Source organism: Oncorhynchus kisutch, unplaced genomic scaffold, assembly GCF_002021735.2.
Source record: "Oncorhynchus kisutch isolate 150728-3 unplaced genomic scaffold, Okis_V2 Okis09a-Okis19a_hom, whole genome shotgun sequence".
NCBI classification, from domain to species: Eukaryota; Metazoa; Chordata; class Actinopteri; order Salmoniformes; family Salmonidae; genus Oncorhynchus; species Oncorhynchus kisutch.
This window is the reverse complement of record NW_022261985.1, coordinates 17,614,199-17,626,799: the sequence shown is the minus strand read 5'-3', so window position 1 is coordinate 17,626,799 and position 12,601 is coordinate 17,614,199. Positions and strand designations below refer to the sequence as shown.

At 46.9% G+C, this 12,601-nt stretch overlaps 1 protein-coding gene across 1 annotated transcript in view; it reads right to left on the bottom strand.

Moving 5' to 3' along the window:
• Positions 1–12,601, bottom strand: part of tbc1d30 (TBC1 domain family, member 30) — a 74,754-nt gene that overhangs the window by 44,357 nt on the left and 17,796 nt on the right. The window contains exons 3-6 of the mRNA XM_031815243.1: positions 6,134–6,195; positions 5,972–6,037; positions 1,835–1,960; positions 986–1,171 (exon numbers count right to left, since the gene is read on the bottom strand). Coding sequence (XP_031671103.1) covers positions 986–1,171; positions 1,835–1,960; positions 5,972–6,037; positions 6,134–6,195 — 440 coding nt within the window. The remainder of the gene's footprint in view (positions 1–985; positions 1,172–1,834; positions 1,961–5,971; positions 6,038–6,133; positions 6,196–12,601) is intronic.

Genomic DNA, 12,601 nt, shown 5'->3' with positions numbered 1-12,601 from the left:
GTGTAATAAATCAACCCCTTTCAGAGCAGTGTTGTAATAAATCAACCCCTTTCAGAGCAGTGTTGTAATAAATCAACCCCTTTTAGAGCAGTGTTGGAGTGTAATAAATCAACCCCTTTCAGAGCAGTGTTGGAGTGTAATAAATCATCCCCTTTCAGAGCAGTGTTGTTGTAATAAATCATCCCCTTTCAGAGCAGTGTTGTTGTAATAAATCATCCCCTTTCAGAGCAGTGTTGTTGTAATAAATCATCCCCTTTCAGAGCAGTGTTGTTGTAATAAATCATCCCCTTTCACAGCAGTGTTGTTGTAATAAATCATCCCCTTTCACAGCAGTGTTGGAGTGTAATAAATCAACCCCTTTCAGCAGTGTTGGAGTGTAATAAATCATCCCCTTTCAGAGCAGTGTTGTTGTGTAATAAATCATCCCCTTTCACAGCAGTGTTGGAGTGTAATAAATCATCCCCATTCAGAGCAGTGTTGGAGTGTAATAAATCATCCCCTTTCAGAGCAGTGTTGGAGTGTAATAAATCATCCCCTTTCAGAGCAGTGTTGTTGTAATAAATCATCCCCTTTCAGAGCAGTGTTGTTGTAATAAATCATCCCCTTTCAGAGCAGTGTTGGAGTGTAATAAATCATCCCCTTTCAGAGCAGTGTTGGAGTGTAATAAATCATCCCCTTTCAGAGCAGTGTTGGAGTGTAATAAATCATCCCCTTTCAGAGCAGTGTTGTTGTAATAAATCATCCCCTTTCAGAGCAGTGTTGGAGTGTAATAAATCATACCCTTTTAGAGCAGTGTTGGAGTGTAATAAATCATCCCCTTTCAGAGCAGTGTTGAAGTGTAATAAATCATCCCCTTTCACAGCAGTGTTGGAGTGTAATAAATCATCCCCTTTCAGAGCAGTGTTGAGTGTAATAAATCATCCCCTTTCACAGCAGTGTTGGAGTGTAATAAATCATCCCCTTTCACAGCAGTGTTGGAGTGTACCTTGAGTGCGTGGCTCTCGTTGCCCTCTGTAACCTCCAGTATTAGCGCTGCCAGTACGTTGAAGCCCTGACAGTATCCTACAGCCTTATTCCAGCGAGCGTACGCCAGGAGTACCCTCTTCAGCACCACCCGGTCCTGCTCCCCCTCCTGGCCGGAGTATGAACTACAACCTGTCCTGTGTAGGTCCTAATGAACAACAAGACTTAATTCAGCCATACCAGGAGACCGCATGAAATAACAAGACTGTAGTCAGCCAAACCAGAGGACTGCATTTAATGATATAACACAACAGTTTTACAGGGAGAGAGAGAGAAAGGAAGGAGAGAGAGAGAGAGAGAACGGAAGGAGAAAGAGAGAGAGAAAGGAAGGAGAAAGAGAGAGAGAGAGGAGAGAGAGAAAGGAAGGAGAGAGAGAGAGAAAGGAAGGAGGGAGAGAGAGAGAAAGGAAGGAGAGAGAAAGAGGGAGAGAGAGAGAAAGAGAGAGAGAGAGAGAGAGAGAGGGAGAGAGAGAAAGGAAGGAGAGAGAAAGAGAGAGAGAGGGAGAGAGAGAAAGGAAGGAGAGAGAAAGAGAGAGAGAGAAAGGAAGGAAAGAGAACGAGGGAGAGAGAGAGGGAGAGAGAGAAAGGAAGGAGAGAGAAAGAGAGAGAGAAAGGAAGGAGAGAGAAAGAGGGAGAGAGAGAGAGAGAAAGGAAGGAGAGAGAAAGAGGGAGAGAGAGAGGAGAGGGGTATGGACCTTGTCCTGCTAATTCATGGTTCTCTCTGAACAAGGGAAAGAGGGAACAGCTGTTGTTTTCCATGATGCATTCCATGTACAAATATCCTGCTACACAAACAGCAGCCTGGGTGTTACCTTAACAATCTGGATGCCCAGTGAGTCATCGTCAGGGTTACTGCGTTCGTTGAAAGCGAAGCGCAGAGTTTTGTCCCAGTCGATAGAGATACTGTGGAGGTACTGGTCAGCTAGAGTCAGCCATACCTGGAGAACACAGAGTATTCATATATAGTTATACTGTACACACTAGTGCTTAGACGACACACAGTAAAGAGTCCTGACAGAGGAGACCCACACAGTAAAGAGTCCTGACAGAGGAGACCCACACAGTAAAGAGTCCTGACAGAGGAGACCCACAGTAAAGAGTCCTGACAGAGGAGACACACAGCAAAGAGTCCTGACAGAGGAGACTCACAGCAAAGAGTCCTGACAGAGGAGACTCACAGTAAAGAGTCCTGACAGAGGAGACTCACAGTAAAGAGTCCTGACAGAGGAGACTCACAGTAAAGAGTCCTGACAGAGGAGACACAGTAGATATACATGAAAATACAAAACACAACAAGTTATAGTTCACAGAAGGAAATCAGTCAACTGAAATAAATAAATTAGGGCCTAATCTATGAATTTCACATGAGTGGGCAGGCGCACAGCAATGGGTGGGCCTGGGAGGTCATCGGGCCACCTCAGGGGAGCCAGGCCCAGCCAATCAGAATTACTCTGTTCCCACAATGGGGCTTTATTACAGACAGAAATACTCCTCAGTTTCATCAGTTGTTCGGCTGGTCTCAGACGATCCAGCAGGTGAAGAAGCCAGGGGTCATCTCTGAAGGAGATTGATGGTGCTTCGGGCAAGGTGACCAGGGACACTAGTTTGGTTAAACAGAACAAATACGACCTACACAGATTGATCAAGATGGCAAAGCAGAAGTATAGGACAAAGTGGAGGAGCAATTGAGCGGGTCGGACACGAGGCGTTTGTGGCTCCTAACTTTCACGGATTACAATAAAAGCCAGCCATGTCGCGGACGCCAATGCCGCCCTATCAGACGAGCCCCTCGTTCTGCTTTGAGCAAAACAACTGCAGAGGACAACGAGGGCAACGTACAGCTGAAGTGGGAAGTCCACATACACTGAGGTTGGAGTCATTAAAACTAGTTTACATACACTGAGGTTGGAGTCATTAAAACTAGTTTACATCCACTTAGGTTGGAGTCATTAAAACTAGTTTACATACACTCAGGTTGGAGTCATTAAAACTAGTTTACATACACTGAGGTTGGAGTCATTAAAACTCATTTACATACACTGAGGTTGGAGTCATTAAAACTAGTTCACATACACTGAGGTTGGAGTCATTAAAACTCATTTTTCAAACACTCCAAAAATGTCTTGTTAACAAACTATAGTTTTGGCAAGTCGGTTAGGACATCTACTTTGTACATGACACAAGTAATTTTTCCAACTATTGTTTCCAGACAGATAATTTCACTTGTAATTCACTGTATCACAATTCCAGTGGGTCAGAAGTTTACATACACTAAGTTGACTGTGCCTTTAAACAGCTTGAAACATTCCAGAAAATTAAGTCATGTCTTTAGAAGCTTCTGATAGGCTAATTGACATAATTTGAGTCAATTGGAGGTGTACCTGTGGATGTATTTGAAGGCCTACCTTCAAACTCAGTGTATCCTTACTTGACATCATGGGAAAATCAAAAGAAATCAGCCAAGACCTCAGAAAAAAATGTGTAGACCTCCACAAGTCTGGTTCATCCTTGGGAGCAATTTCCTAACGCCTGAAGGTACCACGTTCATCTGTACAAACAATAGTATGCAAGTATAAACACCATGAGACCACACAGCTGTCATACCACTCAGGAAGGAGACGCATTCTGTCTCCTAGAGATGAACGTAGTTTGGTGCGAGAAGTGCAAATCAATTCCAGAACAGCAGCAAAGGACCTTGTGAAGATGCTGGAGGAAACAGGTACAAAAGTATCTATATCCACAGTAAAACGAGTCCTATATCGACATAACCTGAAAGGCCGCTCAGCAAGTTAGAAGTCACTGCTCCAAAACCTCCATAAAAAAAGCCAGACTACGGTTTGCAACGGCACATGGGGACAAAGATCGTACTTTTTGGAGAAATGTCCTCTGGTCTGATGAAACAAAAATAGAACCGTTTGGCCATAATGACCAACATTATGTTTGGAGGAAGCCGAAGAACACCATCCAAACCGTGAAGCACGGGGGTGGCAGCATCATGTTGTGGGGGTGGCAGCATCATGTTGTGGGGGTGGCAGCATCATGTTGTGGGGGTGCTTTGCTGCAGGAGGGACTGGTGCACTTCACAAAATAGATATGATAGTGTTAAGAGAAGTTTTAAAACATCCCCACTGTCTCTCTGCCACTTTAGGTCTGGACTAAGCCATTTCTTTTCACCTCTCTGCCACTTTAGGGCTGGACTAAGCCATTTCTTTTCACCTCTCTGCCACTTTAGGGCTGGACTAAGCCATTTCTTTTCACCTCTCTGCCACTTTAGGGCTGGACTAAGCCATTTCACCTCTCTCCCTACTGTATGTCATGGGCGGCGTTTCCTGTTGGACAGAGTGGTGAATGAACGAGCTGCTAAGAAGGTAAATCCAAGGGAACATAACGAGCACATATTATTCATGATTCAGAGGGAGCAGTCGAACATAATGAGCACGCATGAATCATTCATGATTCCACTCAGAGGTAGGCACGATTAGAACTCAGATCAAGAAGCCTTCTGAGCGTTGATCAACGATTAGAACTCAGGTCAAGAAGTCTTCTGAGTATTGATCAATGCAATAAATGGGTAAACGATAATTAACTAAACTGGTTAATTAACAGGTCTGGCAAAACCCATTCATAAAAATCAATATCCTGCCAGGCAAGATTGAATCTACATTTGCCTATCGATGTGACGTTTGCCAGCAACCAAGTCAGTCAGTTCTGTACCTACCTGGCTGAGTGGCAGTGTGGGCAGAATGAGCGAGCTCCCCTGGCAACCAGAGCGCGAAACACGTGAGGAAATAAAACTCTAGTCTGCCTGGAAATGAATTCACAAGACCAATACATTTTTCATATTAACATTTGATAATATTCTGTTCTCTTCATTTTAATTCAAGTACATTTCATCCAACTGGAGAAAATGTCAGATTCTCAAGATATTCCAGTACTTGAACTTCAGAGCACAACATTTAAGCACATCAAGCACCTTCTGTACTCCCTGTACACACACACGACTGGCCTCACACAGTTCCATCATCAAGTTCACTGACGACGAGTCAGTAGACCTGATTACCAACGAGACAACCTACAGAGAGGAGGTAGGCAGTCTGACGGTGTGGTGTCAGGTAAACAACCTCTCCTTGAACAACGAGACAACCTACAGAGAGGAGGTAGGCAGTCCGACGGTGTGGTGTCAGGTAAACAACCTCTCCATGAACAACGACCAGACAACCTACAGAGAGGAGGTAGGCAGTCTGACAGTGTGGTGTCAGGTTAACAACCTCTCCCTGAACATCAGCAAAGCAAAGAAGCTGATTGTGGACTTCAGGAGGAACCAGGCTGGGCATGTCCCCATCCTCATCAATCGGGCAGCCGTGGAGACTGTCAAAAACCTCAAGTTCCTCTGCGTACCCATCTCAGAGGAGCTGAAATGGTCAAACCACACTGACACCGTAGCGAAGAAGGCATGACGGCGACTCTTCAACCTCAGGAAGCTGAAGAAATTCAGCCTGTCCCAGTGGGCCCTCACAGTGTTCTACAGGAGAGTTAGCTAGCATGCTCTAGTTGTAATGGCTGCATTACCACCTGGCTAATGCACAGGTATTTCCATGGTAACAGACAAATCTACAGCCATCAAAATACTGCTTGTCCTGCACATCTGATGTGTTTCCTTCTGTCGACAGTCATTATAAACACCAATCAACTGGGACCGCTGGCTGGCCAGTCAGAATAAACACCAATCAACTGGGACCGCTGGCTGGCCAGTCAGAATAAACACCAATCAACTGGGACCTCTGGCTGGCCAGTCAGAATAAACACCAATCAACTGGGACCGCTGGCTGGCCAGTCAGAATAAACACCAATCAACTGGGACTTCTGGCTGGCCAGTCAGAATAAACACCACTAGAGAGATGGGAAGAACCATCACATCTGTTATATCAGTAGCACTACTATGGACGTACCCTCTTCCTCCACTCTTTAGGGATGCCTGTAGGAAGTCTGACCACAGCCTTCAGAGCATCATACCACTGGGGAGAGAGAGAACAGACAGATCAGATTCACACAGATCAGATCCAGACACCTGAAACGGGGCTAAAGATGTGATGGGACACGACCATACTGACCTGTTGGAAGCCGTTCTTGCCCAGAGAAGGTTCGATGGTGAACTTTAACCTGGTGTCCACTCCTACAGAGAACAATGTACAGACTGAAGAACTCCACAGTAGCAGAACGGTCAGTCACCACACACACGGAAAGCTCTCTAACGAGGCCTACTGACTAATCAGGTACATAATGTCATCCGTCTAAGTACAGTGACATGCGGGGAGGAAAATAAGCATGTCCATTACTAATGACGTCACTGCTATCCGTGTGCACCCGGGCTAAACAAATCACATGTAATGACGTCACTGCTATCCGTGTGCACCCGGGCTAAACAAATCACATGTATCATAGTACTGAAACATGGCGATGTGGAAATATATTAGTGACAATGACTTTGCGTTCTTCCAATGATTTACTCTTAATCTGTTTTCAGCACCACCGAACAGCTGTGAGGTGCTAGGCTCTCTGGGGCTATTCATTAAGCCAATTCGGTTTCAAAACGTTTCTTAAAAACGGGAGCAAACAGAACTAAAACAGGGTGGCATCTACCTGGATTTGTCCAATAAAAACTATCGTTTTGCTCTGTTTGCCTCCGTTTGGTTCTTAAACGGTAAACGTTTGCATGACGAATTCGCCCCAGGTTGTGTTTTATTAGATGTTGCTGTCCGCCACTGTGGTGCTGAATCCTTTCCGGCTTCGCTCTCGAGTTACACTACTACAGGTCTTAACTACCACAACCTGACGCTCTGAAACTCACACAACGGAAGTAACGAAACTATAACCCAGATCAGAGCATCCTTAAATGAAACAAACGGGAAAGAGAATGATTCAGACTGAACCCGTTCCTCCAGCCCTAACCTGTCTGGCGGCCAGCCAGCGACCACACAGCCGCCATTTGCCCCGCTCTGCACGGCTTCATGCTACCAGCTCACACCGGTCTCTCTAACTCTCCCCACCTACACTAACCTTTTATACAGTTTAGAGTATAGCTCCAACCTGGGTCTCTCTGGGCGCTGTCTGTCTCCTCCATGTTGAGATCTGGTCAGATCTTCTATAGCTGGTCAGCTGCTGGCCACCAGAGTCGCCCCCGACACTGTGTTTACATTACAGCGACCATGACACCCTCCTCCTAGAGATAGATATGACTAGACCTATGGGCTAGGCTACATGTAGCTAGGCTACATCGGACAGCTGCATCCAATACAAGACGACATGAAGGAATTCAACTACAGGGCTTTAGTTATATCAGTCCTATCAGCCCTAACACAAGGTTGACGGGGAATCACATGAATGAAACGCCTTGTAAACTATCGCCATGATTTCAGAACCACAATGAATGAACAACCCCCATGACGCCACCACAACTAGCAGTGACATGTTATTCTGTACAGACAAGACCACAGCGCTCCCTCCCCTGAGACAAAAACAAACAGAGTATCAATCAGGCCGGAGCTGAAAGGGCTCCGTTCGATCACCTGGCTCGAGCGTGCAGAGCAGACGGGGCGCTCTCCGGGAGATTCCGTTCCTTTTCTTCAGGACGTTACTGATGATGTTACCGACACCGCTCGAACCCTGCCGCAACACACACGGCCCAGACCGAGCCCTCCTCCCCGCGTTAAACCGGGCCTGCTTCATTTCCCAATCAAACCGAAACAAGCACCATGTAGCCTAAAAGTAATTGTCGGTAGACTACATTGATGTTTATTCCCCTTTGTGCGCTGCTTCAATCTAAAAATGTCCGTTATTCCCTCCGTCCCACGCGAATCCCGTCGCCCAACTGCTCCACGACAGCCCGATGTCTTCCAGGGAGCAGGGAGGTTGATCAATCACATTGATCTTTCCGTCTCCGGTCCAACCCAATAACTGTCAACAGTCTCGCGCACACAGGAAATGGCCTTGATGTCCGATCCATCCAGGAGGATATCGCGCGCAATTATGCATTTAAAACATTGATTCAAGAGTTGCTAGAATATATAAATCTGTCTTAATCGATGATCAGTTGTCCCTCTAACCATACGGAGGAGATGCGGCTCTGCAGCGGTCTCAGGAGCTGCTGCCCGGGTATACACCCCTACCCAGCGTCACAGGGAGGGAGGGATGGATGGATGCGGTATGGTGGCGGGAGGAGAAGAAAGCCGTGATGAAGTAATGTGAAGGGAGGGGTGGAGAGGGGAAGCTCGGCAGAGCAACAACCCCAAAAAGAGAGCCATTGTGAATGGAGAGACAGTCATCGCTGCTAGATCACTAGATAACAAGGCATGTCTCAGCCAGATGACTTCAGGTAGAGGTACTGTAACATGCTGCTGGTCCTGTGAGAAGACAACTCCCACTTTACACACTGTTACTACATACTATACCTCCATGGTAGGTGCCATGTTGATCCCTGTTACTACATACTATACCTCCATGGTAGGTGCCATGTTGATCCCTGTTACTACATACTATACCTCCATGGTAGGTGCCATGTTGATCCCTGTTACTACATACTATACCTCCATGGTAGGTGCCATGTTGATCCCTGTTACTACATACTATACCTCCATGGTAGGTGCCATGTTGATCCCTGTTACTACATCTACCATGGAGGTATAGTGTATGTAGTAACAGGGATCAACATGGCACCTACCATGGAGGTATAGTATGTAGTAACAGGGATCAACATGGCACCTACCATGGAGGTATAGTGTGTGCCATGTTGATCCCTGTTACTACATACACTATACCTCCATGGTAGGTGCCATGTTGATCCCTGTTACTACATACACTATACCTCCATGGTAGGTGCCATGTTGATCCCTGTTACTACATACTATACCTCCATGGTAGGTGCCATGTTGATCCCTGTTACTACATACTATACCTCCATGGTAGGTGCCATGTTGATCCCTGTTACTACATACTATACCTCCATGGTAGGTGCCATGTTGATCCCTGTTACTACATACACTATACCTCCATGGTAGGTGCCATGTTGATCCCTGTTACTACATACACTATACCTCCATGGTAGGTGCCATGTTGATCCCTGTTACTACATACACTATACCTCCATGGTAGGTGCCATGTTGATCCCTGTTACTACATACTATACCTCCATGGTAGGTGCCATGTTGATCCCTGTTACTACATACACTTTACCTCCATGGTAGGTGCCATGTTGATCCCTGTTACTATACACTTTACCTCCATGGTAGGTGCCATGTTGATCCCTGTTACTACATACACTATACCTCCATGGTAGGTGCCATGTTGATCCCTGTTACATACACTATACCTCCATGGTAGGTGCCATGTTGATCCCTGTTACTACATACTTTACCTCCATGGTAGGTGCCATGTTGATCCCTGTTACTACATACTTTACCTCCATGGTAGGTGCCATGTTGATCCCTGTTACTACATACTTTACCTCCATGGTAGGTGCCATGCTGATCCCTGTTACTACATACTATACCTCCATGGTAGGTGCCATGCTGCATGTTGATCAAACAGAGAAGGACATTAAGAAAAGTGAGCTGTAAGAATGGAGTAACCAGATGTACAGATCCTGCACTTGCCTGTCTACAGTTCCACATCTACTGTAGATCATGGAGCCCTGCTGGAAAGTACTGTGTGAAAACAACCTATCCAAGCAGACATAGATCACCGTCTGGGTGGGCACTGGGCAGGATATTGAGGAATGGTGTTGGTAGGTTATAATATGGTGCTGAGATGTGGAACATGCTAGTCTACTCAGCTCTCTGGGGAAACACCCATACCACTTCCTGGTTAATAAGAGCAAACCTGCACAGCCAACATCCATCCACCCTGAAGACAATGACATCACCAACTGAAGGGGGGGAACATCCATCCTCCCTGAAGACAATGACATCCCCAACTGAAGGGGGGGAACATCCATCCACCCTGAAGACAATGACATCACCAACTGAAGGGGGGGGAACATCCATCCACCCTGAAGACAATGACATCACCAACTGAAGGGGGGGGGAACATCCATCCACCCTGAAGACAATGACATCACCAACTGAAGGGGGGGGGAGGGGAGAACATCCATCCACCTGAAGACAATGACATCACCAACTGAAGGGGGGGAACATCCATCCACCCTGAAGACAATGACATCACCAACTGAAGGGGGGGGAGGGGAGAACATCCATCCACCTGAAGACAATGACATCCCCAACTGAAGGGGGGGAACATCCATCCACCCTGAAGACAATGACATCACCAACTGAAGGGGGGGGGGGGGGGGAGAACATCCATCCACCCTGAAGACAATGACATCACCAACTGAAGGGGGGGGAGGGGAGAACATCCATCCACCCTGAAGACAATGACATCACCAACTGAAGGGGGGGGGGGGGTCAAACATCCATCCTCCCTGAAGACAATGACATCACTAACTGAAGGGGGGGGGGGGGGGAGCAAACATCCATCCACCCTGTAGACAATGACATCACACACTGAAGGGGGGGGGCAAACATCCATCCTCCCTGAAGACAATGACATCACACACTGAAGGGGGGGGGGGTCAAACATCCATCCTCCCTGAAGACAATGACATCACCAACTGAAGGGGGGGGGCAAACATCCATCCACCCTGAAGACAATGACATCACCAACTGAAGGGGGGGAGGGGCAAACATCCATCCTCCCTGAAGACAATGACATCACCAATTGAAGGGGGGGGGGGCAAACATCCATCCTCCCTGAAGACAATGACATCACACACTGAAGGGGGGGGGGGGGGCAAACATCCATCCTCCCAGAAACAATGACATCACCAACTGAAGGGGGGGTCAACTGGGTTGGGTGGAGGCAGAGAACAGACAGCAGAACATATTCATACCCCTTGACTTAATCCACATTTTGTTGTGTTACAGCATTAATCCCCCCCATTTACCCACAAAACCCCATAATGACAAAGTGAAAACATGTTTTTAGAAATGTTAGCACATTTTTGGAAAATGAAAACAAATCTCTGAATACATAAGTATGCACTCCCCGAGTCACTACATAAGTATGCACTCCCCCGAGTCACTACATAAGTATGCACTCCCCCGAGTCACTACATAAGTATGCACTCCCCCGAGTCACTACATAAGTATGCACTCCCCCGAGTCACTACATAAGTATGCACTCCCCCGAGTCACTACATAAGTATGCACTCCCCCGAGTCACTACATAAGTATGCACTCCCCCGAGTCACTACATAAGTATGCACTCCCCCGAGTCACTACATAAGTATGCACTCCCCCGAGTCACTACATAAGTATGCACTCCCCCGAGTCACTACATAAGTATGCACTCCCCCGAGTCACTACATAAGTATGCACTCCCCCGAGTCACTACATAAGTATGCACTCCCCCGAGTCACTACATAAGTATGCACTCCCCCGAGTCACTACATAAGTATGCACTCCCCCGAGTCACTACATAAGTATGCACTCCCCCGAGTCACTACATAAGTATGCACTCCCCCGAGTCACTACATAAGTATGCACTCCCCCGAGTCACTACATAAGTATGCACTCCCCCGAGTCACTACATAAGTATGCACTCCCCCGAGTCACTACATAAGTATGCACTCCCCCGAGTCACTACATAAGTATGCACTCCCCCGAGTCACTACATAAGTATGCACTCCCCCGAGTCACTACATAAGTATGCACTCCCCCGAGTCACTACATAAGTATGCACTCCCCCGAGTCACTACATAAGTATGCACTCCCCCGAGTCACTACATAGTATGCACTCCCCCGAGTCACTACATAAGTATGCACCCCCCCGAGTCACTACATAAGTATGCACTCCCCCGAGTCACTACATAAGTATGCACTCCCCCGAGTCACTACATAAGTATGCACTCCCCCGAGTCACTACATAAGTATGCACTCCCCCGAGTCACTACATAATCACCTTTGACAGCGATTACAGCTGTGGGTCGTTATGGGTAAATCTCAGAGCTCTACAGCTGTGGGCCGTTATGGGTAAATCTCAGCTCTACAGCTGTGGGTCGTTATGGGTAAATCTCGAAGAGCTTTCTACAACTGTGGGTCGTTATGGGTAAATCTCAGCTCTACAGCTGTGGGTCGTTAGGGGTAAATCTCAAAGAGCTTTCTACAGCTGTGGGTCGTTATGGGTAAATCTCAAAGAGCTTTCTACAGCTGTGGGTCGTTATGGGTAAATCTCAGAGCTTTCTACAGCTGTGGGTCGTTATGGGTAAATCTCAAAGAGCTTTCTACAGCTGTGGGTCGTTATGGGTAAATCTCAAAGAGCTTTCTACAGCTGTGGGTCGTTATGGGTAAATCTCAAAGAGCTTTCTACAGCTGTGGGTCGTTATGGGTAAATCTCAAAGAGCTTTCTACAGCTGTGGGTCGTTATGGGTAAATCTCAAAGAGCTTTCTACAGCTGTGGGTCGTTATGGGTAAATCTCAAAGAGCTTTCTACAGCTGTGGGTCGTTATGGGTAAATCTCAAAGAGCTTTC